At 53.5% G+C, this 12,685-nt stretch overlaps 1 protein-coding gene across 1 annotated transcript in view; it reads left to right on the forward strand.

Annotated features, from left to right (window-relative positions):
- CFAP65 (cilia and flagella associated protein 65) overlaps positions 1 to 12,685 on the forward strand; it is a 43,483-nt gene that overhangs the window by 18,407 nt on the left and 12,391 nt on the right. Inside the window, exons 14-25 of the mRNA XM_061147975.1 lie at positions 2 to 160; positions 389 to 539; positions 982 to 1,110; positions 2,509 to 2,722; positions 3,040 to 3,168; positions 7,497 to 7,673; positions 7,964 to 8,030; positions 8,178 to 8,288; positions 10,251 to 10,442; positions 10,547 to 10,705; positions 11,871 to 12,014; positions 12,536 to 12,649. Of these exons, the coding sequence (XP_061003958.1) occupies positions 2 to 160; positions 389 to 539; positions 982 to 1,110; positions 2,509 to 2,722; positions 3,040 to 3,168; positions 7,497 to 7,673; positions 7,964 to 8,030; positions 8,178 to 8,288; positions 10,251 to 10,442; positions 10,547 to 10,705; positions 11,871 to 12,014; positions 12,536 to 12,649 (1,746 nt within the window). The remainder of the gene's footprint in view (position 1; positions 161 to 388; positions 540 to 981; positions 1,111 to 2,508; positions 2,723 to 3,039; positions 3,169 to 7,496; positions 7,674 to 7,963; positions 8,031 to 8,177; positions 8,289 to 10,250; positions 10,443 to 10,546; positions 10,706 to 11,870; positions 12,015 to 12,535; positions 12,650 to 12,685) is intronic.

Raw genomic sequence — 12,685 nt, forward strand, 5'->3', positions numbered from 1 at the left:
GACGCTGACCTGGACCTTCAGCCCTCTGGAGGAGACCAAGTACCTGTTCCGAGTGGGGATGTGGGTCTGGGAAGCCGGCCTGCCCCCAAACACCAAGCCCTCCACCACCACCCACTACATGCTCCGGCTGGCGGGCACGGGCATCACCAGCAGCCTGTCCGTGAGTGGGAGGAGCCCGGTGGGTGCGGGGAGGGGAAGGGGAGGAGGGGCAGGGCCCAGGTGGGAGGGAAGGCCCCAGAGTGCCTGACCCCACGAAGGCAGTCTTCTGGCCTCCTGGCTCTCCCCGCTGGATCCGCTCTTTGGGGACCCTCTGAGGCTGGAGTGGGGGGCAACAGTGGGGGGGGCCTGGGGGGTCCCCCACCCCGGGATGGCAGACTCTGGCCCTCAGGCACAGGAGAAGGAGCTGGACTTTGGGAACATGCTGGTGAATGGCAGGCAGACCAGGATGCTGGTGCTCCTGAACGACGGCAACTGCACCCTCCACTACCGCCTCTTCCTGCAGCAGAGCCACCCCGAGGCTGTCGGGAACGGGCCCCTCGGTACTTAGGCCTGGGCGGGAGTGAGGGGCATGGGTTCACACTGGTTAACCGGACCATGGTCTGGGGACAGGGCTTGAAACTTGGTGCTTCCACTTGCTAGATGTGTGGGGTTGGAGGGTGATTGTCCTCTCTGAGCCTCAGTTCCCTCATCTGTAAAATGGGGCTACTGGTGGTGCCTACCTCCCAGGGCAGCTGGGTGGAGCAAAGTGCTTAGCAGGTGCCAGTGACCCCAAGACTGGTCCCCACTGTCTTGGCCTGGAGGAAGCTCTCTGTTCCCCATTTCCTGGCTCAGAGCCTGCTCTCTAATCAGAGCTCTGCTGGCCCTGGGAAGAGTGGCGGGGACTGGTGAGAGGAAAGGCCGGGCCCCTCTGGGCTGCGCTGGGGCCCTCTGCCTCTGACCCCACCCGGCCGCCCCTGACCCCACCCGGCCACCCCTGAGCAGCTCTGCAGCTGGACCGCACAGAGGGGAGCATGCCACCCCGGTCCCAGGACACCATCTGCCTGACTGCCTGTCCCAAACACCGGTCCCAGTACTCCTGGACCATCAGTTACGCTCTCGTCTCCCACAGAGGTACCTGGGCCATCTGGCAGAGTTGTCAGGGCCAGGGAGGAAAGGCAGAGGGCTGTGTGAGCAGGACCTGGGGTGGGAGGATGCCAAGAGTCCAGACAGAGCTGGCAGGATGGATATGAACGTGCTAGGATGTGCTTTTGGGTGTCTGGTGTGCATGCCTCATACCAACCACATCTGTCAGTGTGGGTGTCCACATATGCGTGCCTGAGCTGTGGAGGACTCGGTGTGAAGAGTTGGGCACTGTGTTTACCTACTGAGGGATCTCAGGTAACTCCTCAGCTGCCTTGGGTCTCAGCTTCCTCCCTCATAAAACCAGGTTGTTGCCAGCCTGCCCCGGGGCCACCTGGTGGGAGTCCAGGACAGCACAGTCAGGGGAGCACAGGAGAGTGAGTGGCTGAGAGTGTGGGCTCCCTGGAATTGGATCCTGGCCCCAGCACTTATTAGCCATGTAACCTCAGCAAAGTTGTTTAACTTCCCTATGCCTCAGTTTCCACATCAGTAAAATGGGGATAATAATGATGCACAGGCCAAAAAAAAAAAAGTACAGATACATGTTACCACATGGGCAAACTTCGAAAACATTATGCCAAGTGAAAGAAGCCAGTCACTAAAAGCCACACATTGTATGATTCTGTTTATGTGAAATACCCAAAATAGGAAAGTCTAGAGACAGAAAGTAGATTAGTGGTTGGCAGGGGGGGGGAGAGGGGTGAATGGAGAGTGACAGCTACTTAGTACTGGGTTTGTTTGGGGAGGCCTGAAAATGTTCTACAGTCAGTGATGACGATTGTGCAACTCTGTGAATATACGAAAAAAATCATTGCATTGTGTGTGTTGAAAGGGTTAATTTGGGGGACTTCCCTGGCGGTCCAGTGGTTAAAGCTTTGCACTTCCACTGCAGGGGGCACCCAGTTTGATCCCTGTCGGGGAACTAAGATCCCACATGCTACATGATGCAACCAAAAAATTCTTTCTAATTTTTTTGGCTGCACTGCATGGCATGTAAGTTCCTATTTCCCTGACCAGGAATCGAACCGGCGCCCCCTGCAGTGGAAGCACAGAGCCTTAACCACTGGATCGCCAGGGAAGTCCCCCCCCAAAATATTTTTAAATGGTTAATTTTATGGTATATAGATTATATCTCAATAAAGCCATTAGTGAGTTTGAAAATGAATAACGCACATTAAATACAGTGGTGTTTGCCAAGCACTTAGGACAGTGCTTGGTTCACATAGAAAGTATCAGATAAGGTTTGGCTGTTGTTGGAAGTGTCCGTGGAGTCTGCTCCTGACTAGGGTCCCGGGGCAGGTTGCCCGGGACCCCTGCACCCACAGTGTGTACTCCGCTCCCCAGGGGAGCTGGCAGGTGAGCCCACCCCTCTCTCCCATACCCCCACAGATGACAAGGCTGGGGAGAAGCAGGAGCTATGTCACGTGTCCCTGACGGCCGTGTACCCCCTCCTCTCCATCCTGGATATCTGCTCCATGGGCAGCGCCGAGGGCATCACCCGGAAGCACCTGTGGCACCTCTTCTCCCTGGACCTGCTCAACAGTTACTTGGAGCGTGACCCCACCCCCTGGGAACTCACCTACAAGGTGCCCACCCGGCACAGGTGAGGTGGGCCTGGGGGAGAGGCAGAGCCCGTCTGGGAATGTTCTTGGAGCAATATTCCACTCGTGCCCCCAGCACCAGGCCCTGTCCAAGAAGGGGCTCCCTATCTCCCGCCCACCACCAATGTCTGCCCATCTCTGGTGGGGCCTGGAGAAGGCTGAGATTCACTTGAGGTCTCAAATGCTGACCCACCCCTGTGCCTGAGTCCCAGATTCTCCAGTTCCCCACTGTGGGGAGATGGGTGCCAAGCCAGCCACCCCTGGAAGGACTCCAGCCTGTCCCCAACCCTGTCGCAGACCATTTCTCTGCTCCACACAGTACCAGCCAGATCCCCCCTGTCTTCACCACTCTGAAGCTCAATTTCAATTTTGGGGTGGCACCGATAGATGCCCCGCCCTCCGTGGTGCTCCTGGCCCTGAAGAACAGCGGCATGGTGCCCCTGGACTGGTATGGAGTGGGGTACTGGGGGACAGGGGCTGGAGGTGTTCTCTGGTTAGTTGTAGCCCTGGCCACCTGGTGTCCATGAAGTGTGCCCCTGACCCCGCACATTGATTGGATGTAGACGCCAAGGTAGGACTAGGGTCACCCAACGGGACATCAGATCTGGCTGAGTCACGTCCATAGGCTCAGAAGTGGTAGACTCACCCTGATGGAGACTGGTAGTTGTTTAGTCACTAAGTCGTGTCCTACTGCTTTGCGATCCCGTGGCCTATAGCCCGCCAGGTTCCTCTGTCCATGGGATTTCCCAGACCAGCATTCTAGAGTGAGTTGCCATTTCCTTCTCCAGGACATCTTCCCCACCCAGGGACTGAACCCCCATCTTCTGCATTGGCAGGCAGATTCTTAACTGCTGAGACTGGCAGGGGCAACGTCATAGCTTAGCGAGTGGGAAGTAGCCACCACGCATGTGCCACAGCTGGCCACTAGGACCCTCTTCTCCAAGCTTCACACCAACCCTGTGAAAAAGTCCTCCTCCGCTGACAGTCTCACAGATGGGAGGCTAAGGACTCAGGCAAGAGCTCTCAGCCATTAGAGGCAGAGCCAGTTCCCACCCAGATCTGTCCGGGTCCAGAGCCCCCACCTACACAGGTTAGTCAGCAAGAAGCTACAGGGTGCCCTGGGCACTGAGCTAGATGCTGGGGCAGCCCCGATAGAGCCCCATGCCAGCGGGGGCTGGGCCTGCATGGGGCGAGTTGAGGGTCTCTGGTAGGCTCTGCTGCCGCAGCGCCAGTATCAGGGAAATGACTGAGCTGAGCAAAGCCACGTGGGGCTGTAGGAAGAGTCAGGGCTGGACACGGAGCCGCTGCGCTTCCCGGTCACACGGGGCCCAGGCCTGGGGACCTGAGTCTGCCACGCTGGGCCCCTCCTGTGCTTGGCTTAACTCCCACGGGGGCCCCGAACTGGTGCCCAGTTAGCATCCTGTCTCCGTGCCAGCGCCGTTTCTTTCTTTCCTCCCTGCCTCTGCCACGCACCTTCATTTCCCAGGAAACTTCCTTTTGATGACTTCCAACTTTGCTTGGCTAGACAGAGGTGAGAAAGAAGTGTCCCCATCTGGGTCAGGCTTGGGGGCGGGGCAGTGGGAAGAGAGCCAGGGGCCCAGCCTGGGCGTGGCAGTGGGTGGATGAGAGTGGACATAGGCATCTGTGATCTCAAGAGCCTTGGGGTGCATGTGGCTGAGACGGGGTGGCTGTATTGTCCCCCGTGCAGTGGCCACCCCTTACTCTCTGGGTTTTCCTGTCCCTCCCTGTGTTGGAGGAGGGGGAGCTGGTTCATTAAACATCTTCTGTCTGAGAAGGGCTGGGACTGTGAGTAACTAAGGGCTCCTGGCCCTGAGTGACTGGGAAGCTTGGCAGGCTGTGGCCTGGTGGGGAAGGCCTGGGGCCTGCCTGGAGCGCTGCGTCAGCCATTCACTGAGCTGTTTGAATGGCCAGGAGCCAAGGCCCTGCCGGGCTCAGGAGTGGGGGCGGGAGAAGCGGCGTTGGCCGGTGTCCTGGTGTGGAGCAGTGTATTTTGGTGGACTGTGTGTGCATGTGTGTTTGTGCAGAAGCACGCCAGCTCTCACTCTCAGTGGAGAGGGTCCAGGTGGCTGGAAATCGGGCAGGAGGAAAGCCAGGCAGAGTGCCCACTGAGCCGGGCCCGTCCATTGGGAGATCGTCTGAGGTTCAGGAAGGCAGTCCGTGCTTCTTCCTAGATTTCAAACACAGGGAACCTTCCTAAGAACACTTGACTCTCCTCGGCTTTTTGTGGTGTTGTGTTTCCTTTCAGTTTCTTAGAAGGCTATTTTTAAAAATTCTAGCCGAGTCTCTGCTAAACTCATAAGGAACAGACCGAAGGTTTTATTCCTGCCAAGATCAGTAAGAAATGGGGAGTGTGGGCTTGGCCTGGAGGCAGCAGCAGGCAGGACAGAGAACCCCAAGTGGGTTTGGGGGGAGCATCGGGGAGGGGGGAGCTGGGAGCCATGCTGCTGCCGCGCCCCCACCAAGCCTCCTCTGCTGCCTCTGAGCTTGGCCTGGGGAGATGTTGGGCCGTGCATTTAAAGGGTGATCCCTCTCAGGCGTCAGGTGCACAGGTTAACGTCATCTGTTCCCTCATTCATTCACTAAGCCACTGGCCAAACGCGGACTGGGGCTTCCTAGGTGCAGGCCCCAGGCCCAGAGCTCAGAAGAGAAAAGCGGACTTGCCTAGGCCCTGCCCTCCCGGTGGGCAGACCGGCCTTGTGGTGCGTGGTGAGTGACATGCTGTGAAAGACCCTTGTGCAGCGTCGAGAGCTCCTTCCCTTGGATTTAGAAGTGGTGGAAGGGTATGCACACCTCAGAAACGCTTCCTGGAGAAAGTGAGACCTGTAGGCCAGGGAGCAGAGGCAGAGAGCCTTCAGAGAGCCTTTTAGACAGAGGGCCTGGTGCAGACACGGGTAAGAGGAAACGGCACAGTGTGACTGTAACGTTGATAGGGACGTGGGCAGGGCCTTGGAGTCCTCCGCTGGGCGTGTAATTCTTCTCCTTCTGAGGAGGATGAGCGGTTCGAGGCAGGGGGACAGGCTGGCAGGTTTCCACAGTCCCAAGCTGGGGCCCCACACCAGAGGACTGGCAGGGATTATTTGGACGGAGTTGGGGTGAGAGCCAAGAGGGAAACTGCGGACAAAGTAGCAAGGTCTCCAGTTTTGCTGTGGATCAATATCCTGCAGATAAAACGACAGAAGCAAGTAACAGGTAACGGTAACAAGTCCAACGACCCAAGGGTGATGGAAGAAAAGTAAGAACCACCCCCCGCAGCTCCCTCTCCAGTCGGCCCTGGTGGGCTTGGCATGTGCTTCCACTCTCAGCACTGGTACAAGGCACCGACACACGGACACAGTTACTCTTCCATGTTTTATTACGATAATGGCATGATGTTACATGTATTACTCTATTCAGCATTATAACAATAATATTGTCACCCACCCTTATGTCAGAAATATTCATTTTTAGATCAATAAAGGTCAGTATATAGAGATGTAACTCATTCATTTTAATAGTTGCATAATATCCCGTAATATGAAAGGACCTTATGTCTATTTTGTTTTGTTAATTTTTTAATTCTTGGTATTAAAATTTTTTTTAACTGTTTGACCACGCCATATGGCATGTGGGATCTTAGCTCCTCAACCCAGGATTGAACTCATGTCCCTTGCACTGCAAGTGTGGAGTCTTAGCCACTGGACTGTCGGGGAAGCCTTTACGTTTTTAAACCACTCCTTTCAGATGACGCTAGTTGTTCCCAGTGCTTTTTAATGTTTTTTTACCATCACTAACAAAGTTGTAATAAACATCCTTGTGTGTGTGTGTGTGTGTGTGTGTGTGTGCCTGCCTGCATGCGTGCTTACATTTTTATCCCTGCAAGTTAATTCCCCCAGATAGAATTTCTGAATCAAAGAGCATTTTCTATTCTATGCACTTTCTATTCTAAAAGATGCTATCAAAATTCCTGCAACAAAAGATGGGAGCAATTCCTTCTCTCCCTGTGTTTGAGGATGTCTGTCCTTCCTAAACTTACCAGCATCAAATGTAACCATTTTTCACGATTCAGATGTGAAAATACTTAAGATTGATTTGAGGGAATTTTGATATGCATTTTCCCAAGACTCTCCTTGAGTCTTTTCAGGTGCGATGCCCATTTTTCCCCACTTCTGGCTATTCCCTGTTCATATACTCTGCCCAGTTTGAGGCCAGTTCATCCCTCTGAGAGTGGATGGAGCCTTCTTTTCAGATTGTGATCTTGGGACCCCTTTATCACTTATTTGGGCACCTTTTAGAATGCAATATCTGCTTTACTGGAGCACCCGGCATCACAGGGGCACTGATTCTATGCCCAGCCTTGCTTTGGACTCAAAAGTGCCAGTCTTCTTGGGACCCCCTAGTTGGTGCTGCTCACATTCCTAGGTGCCTCAAATGGCCCTTCCTAAGTGCTTTGTCACACAGACCCCTCCAGGGTCACTGCCAGGCTCAGAGTGGCCACATACACAAGCAGCCCCTTGACCCCTGGTACCCACAATGGGAGCCCCAATTTCCATTCTGCATTTAGTCACTGCTTCTGTTCCTAGGTTTGGGGGCCATTATGAAATGAGAATCCACAACCTCAGTGTTTGCTCAGCCTTGCAAGGGACAACTTGCCTAGTCGGGGAGAAGAGGGGGAGGTAATAGAGGAGGCCTCCATGCATCCCACCTGGGGCTCAGAGCTCCTGCCTCTGGTCTGACTGAGAGGCTCCTCCACCCTTCTGCTTTGCACCCCTCCCCCAGGGCCTTCCTCTTCCCGAGTGACCAGCAGATCGACCTGGAGCTTTGGGCAGAGCGGGCCGAGTTTGACTGCACAGAGCTGCACCAGATGCGCGTGCAAGACAATTGCATCTTCTCCATCAGCCCCAAGGCTGGGAGCCTGAGTCCCGGGCAAGAGCAGATGGTAGAGCTCAAATACAGGTGCTGCCCCCTCCGCTCACCCCGCCCTTCCAGTCCTGAATACCTCCATTCCCCCAACTCTTGGAGGAGCCTGGCCTTACACTGTGTGACTCCAGGGTACCCTGAGTGGCCACCACCCTGAGAAGGTGTTGCCTTCCCACCTGCAAGGGAGGTTTAATTTTCCTCTTGCCCCATCCCAGCTCAGGGATTTCCACGTAGCCAGCCCAAAGCCACAAGTGTGCTATGCCCCTTTGTTCTTCCACCCACGCCAAGGTTCAGTAAGTCATCCTGGACTGTCTCCTCCCTTCCAGCCATCTGTTCATTGGCACTGATCGCCTCCCGGTGCTCTTCAAGGTGTCCCATGGCCGGGAGATCCTGGTGAGGTCCTGCCCTTGTCCTGTCCTGGAAAGCCTAGAGAGCAACACAGGGAGCACCATTCCCCGGGGAACTGGGGTCCCCATCTCTCCACTGGGTACTTCAGTTCCTCCCAGGGAAGGATGCTACTCATGGGCTTTCTATTTCCAGCTCAATTTCATAGGTGTGACGGTGAAGCTGGAGCAGAAGTATGTGCACTTCACCTCCACCAGCCATCAGTTCATCCCTGTCCCCATCGGCGACACATTGCCCCCAAGGCAGGTCAGTGGTCTACGTTGTCCTGGTCACCAGGATGCTTAAGTGTTGTTCTCTGTGTGTGTGCATCAGCCCATGACAGGATGACAAGGCCCCTGTCCTCGCTCAAAGAGGTGGGGTTACAGGTTGAACCTCCAGATTGGGCAACTGGGAGAGACCCAAGGCGAGAGGTTTCAGCTTCTAGGCACTGGTGCTAAGCCCTTTGCCAGGCCCTATTCTCATGTAAAAGCAGGGGGGTTCCTTCCTCTAACACAGGGTTTTTCAAACTTGACCATGAACTGTAGTATATTTTGGAAAACGCAGTTCATACATACACATCCAACTGAAACAAAAGTATCACAAATCAATATGTACACCACTACATGCTGAGTGCTCTGATGTTTTCTTTTTTATTCTGTTCCACTTTTTAAATGCCAGACATGACCTGATAAACTGGTTTCAGTACACCTGCTTACTAATGGTTGTCGGTCACATCTTGAAAATCACTGCTCCAAAAAGGGCATCTTTCCAGAGGCTGAAATGCTAGAAAGTTAATCCTCATGGAGCTACAGAATTGTCTTTATTAATTGGAGGGAACCAGGTTCCTTCGTTCTGAAAATGTATGCTGGCAATCTCCCAGAGGGAGATGTAGAATTTTTCCAAACATTTCACAGCTCTGAAATTTCTAATCATTCAGATGCCCTTGTGTTTCTGGGCAGGGACCTCCAGCCACTCAGCCTGGAGCAAAATCAAAGGGCTTCCTAGACCTGAGAGAGGGTCTCATGGCCCCAGGCTCTGCTCACTTCCTTACACAACCCCTCTACCCACTGGCTTCCCAGAAGCCTCACCCAGAAGCCCAGGCCCTCAAAAAGACAAGCAAAGACTCATATGCTTCCTGGAGAGCTTTCCAGAGAGACCAGACCACTCTCCTGTGACCCTGAACACAGACAGTGGAAAATGGGCAAAGGAGAAGACCAACTTGTACCTCCAACCAAACTCCACAACTCCTTTCATTCATAAGATGATGACAGATGATGGCTGGGACCTGCAAGAAGGCAGCAGAAACAGAGGGAATGAACAGATTTAATCTACATTTTGAAGACAGAATCACTGGGACTTGCTGGGGATTAGATCTGGAAAGTAAGAGAAGGGGATGGGGGAAAATGTATTGGATTCCTACTTTGAACTACTGGGAATATGTAGGTGCCATTTGCTGAAGTGAGATACATGAGGGGGAGGAATAGGTTGTAAAGAATTTGGTCTTGGCCAAATGTAAGATGCCTATGAAACAACAAGGAGGAGTCATCAAATAGAAGTTGGATACCGGGTCTGAAGCTCAGACAGCGGTCCAAGCTACAGGAAAAAATGTACATTCAGGAGTGGGTGCTGAGAAAGATGAGGGGGCTGAACCTAAATCCAGATAAGCTCTTTATTCTCACTGTCTTCTTTCTCTTATCTCTAACATGGAGCCTTGGACCAGAAGACCTCTGGTTTCAGGCAGGACGTTCTGTGACTCCCCAACTTCAGGGTTAGTCTTGGGGGACCTCATACCTTCCTTCTGCTCCCTTTTCTGTCTTTAAGCATAACTGCCTCTAATGGCAGAGGTGGAAAGTGGCAGCCTCCTAGGTAATTAGAATGAGAGCCTAGAAAACCATGAAGGGTCCAGATGATCAGTGCATGGACATTTCCCTAAATTCCAACACTATGGACACAAGCATTAGGGTCCCCTTACACTTGACTTAGGTAAGTTGAGAGCAAATAATATAAAGATTACATATTATACTAAAATGTTACAGGCTAAAAATACAGTTGTATACTTTACGGGTGATCCAGCCAGAAGGGAAATCAGAAGTTTTTAGGGGAACTCTGGGACTGTAAGGGTGACGTCATGGAGATCAACCCACCCTGCCACAGTGAACACAGAATCCCAGGCTCCCTGCGTGGTGGCCTTGAGCAGGTGTGAAGATTCCTCTATTCCTCCCCCTGCAGATTTATGAGTTGTATAACGGTGGCTCGGTGCCCGTAACATATGAGATCCAGACCAACATCCTGTCACAGGTTCAGGAAAAAAACTTTGATCACCCCATCTTCTCCTGCCTCAACCCCAAAGGGGAGATCCAGCCAGGCACAACTGCCCAGGTCTTCTGGATCTTCTCGCCTATTGAGGCCAAGACCTACACGGTGAGCAGAAGCCCCAGCTCACACAGGGTGGGGGTTTGGAGGTGGCCGCCCCCCAGCAGGCCTTGCTCTGACCAGGGCCTGCAGCCACCTTCCTAACCTCCCAGGTCGATGTGCCCATACGCATCCTGGGATGGAACTCGGCCGTCATCCGCTTCCAGGGAGTGGGCTACGACCCCCACGTCCTGGGGGACACGGCCCCGTCCCACAGCCTCTCCTTGTGGGACAACAGCGCCATCCACTCAAGGCTGATGGTTCCTGGGCAGGTAAGGCAAAGGGAGCTGGGAAGGCCTGAGGCCTAGGAGGAGCCTGAGGGCCCAGGGTGGCTGGCGCGGTGGGACGAGGAGGCAGAAGGAAATGACACAGACTTGAAAAAGGAGAGGGAGACGGAGGTGAAGTCTGGAACCGATCCTCCTCCATGTTTAGGATGCAGCACCAGCTCCATGAGAGGCTTACCCTGCCACCTAGCGCCCACAGGTGTTCCTGCTCAAGGCTCTCCACCTGCTGCGGGGGGCCCCCATCCACCCTCGCCGCCGGGCATTTGGGGGGGGGCACTGGAAGGGGTAGAAAGGAGCTATTCTAGGGCTCTGAGATATTATCTTCATACAGAACAGCCTCTCCCTTGGATCTAGATGGATTTTGCTGAAACATACCTAGGGTCAGTAACACTACCTTTAGTTCACACACTTCTCTCACTGTTTCGAGGCCTGCCACATTCATCCATCCACCATCCATGTATTTCCCCACTGACCCACATGCCCATTTACTCATCCCCGTATCTATCCACCCATCCATCCATCCAACCATCCATGCACTCATCCAGTTACTATCCACCAATACATCTGCCTGTCTACTCTTCCCCTTCTCCCCTATTTGGACTCTTACTGAAGGATGAATACCATGGAGGACACAGTTTGGGGGACACAGAAAAGTGCCAGACAGAGTCTCAGCTCTGGAGGCACTCAGGGTCTAGACCAAGAAAATGCCCCTTCCATGGCCTGTCTTTCCAGAAACCCCTACCACACAACTCCTGCTCTGTGCCTGGTGAAGATGCCAACAGCTGACTACCTATTAGTTCACAACTACCCTTCAGAGGCTCAAATTATATTGGCCTTGCTTCTGCTTTTTCTAAGCAAATTCTGATTTCTCAGCCCTTTCAAGCCTATTTTTAATGGTCAAAACCATAGGCTTTAGAGTAATACTGTCTGGGTTTATCCTAGAGACCTTTGGAAAATTATTTATACTCTCTGAACATCTGTAAAGTGGGGACAATAGTGGTGCCTATATCCTTGGGCCACTGTGAGAATTAAATGCATGTCACTTGCCTACAAGGGTACCTGGCCTGTTGGAAGCACTTGTGACTGGTACTGATGGCTAGGCTTAGTACTTCTTCACCTCCCAAAGTTGCTGTTGTGTTGTCTCCACCAACAGAATGTCTTCCTGTCCCAGTCACATATCTCCCTGGGAAACATTCCTGTGCAGAGCAAGTGCAGCCGTCTGCTATTCCTTAACAACATCTCCAAGAACGAGACAATTATCTTTGCCTGGCAGCTGAAGCCTCTAGACTTTGGGGAGGTGAGAGTTCCCTGTGTTTGCAGGGAACCAGAACCTTCAGAGGGCCTTTAGACTTATCCCATTCCATCCCATCCCACTCCACTCCGTCCCATTCCACCCCACTCTATCCCATCCCACCCCATTCCATGCCATCCCATCCCACCCCATTCCACTCTATTCCATCCCACTTCATCTCACTCCATCCCACCCCACTCCATCCCATCCCACTCCACTCCGTCCCATTCCACCCCACTCTATCCCATCCCACCCCATTCCATGCCATCCCATCCCACCCCATTCCACTCTATTCCATCCTACTTCATCTCACTCCATCCCATCCCCCTCCATCCCATTCCATCTCATTCCACTCCATCCTACTCCATCCCATCCCTACTCCATCCCCTCACACCCCACTCCACTCCATCCCATCCCACTTCATCCCACCCCACTTCATCCCACCCCATCCCATCCTGTGCTATCCCATCTTGTCCCATTCCATCCCTATGAGGCTCCAGAGAGACTCCTTCCCCAAATATAAATAGGTGTCTGTGAGTCCTATGAAAGGAAAGGTGGCTCCCGAAGAGACAATCCCATTCATGGTGACCCTGAAGGCCTCAGTGCATGCCAGCTTCTATAGCATGGACCTGGTATGCAAGGTAGGACCACTCTCAGAGAGAAGCTGGGATGGCACA

The sequence above is a fragment of the Dama dama genome, chromosome 8, assembly GCF_033118175.1.
Source record: "Dama dama isolate Ldn47 chromosome 8, ASM3311817v1, whole genome shotgun sequence".
NCBI classification, from domain to species: Eukaryota; Metazoa; Chordata; class Mammalia; order Artiodactyla; family Cervidae; genus Dama; species Dama dama.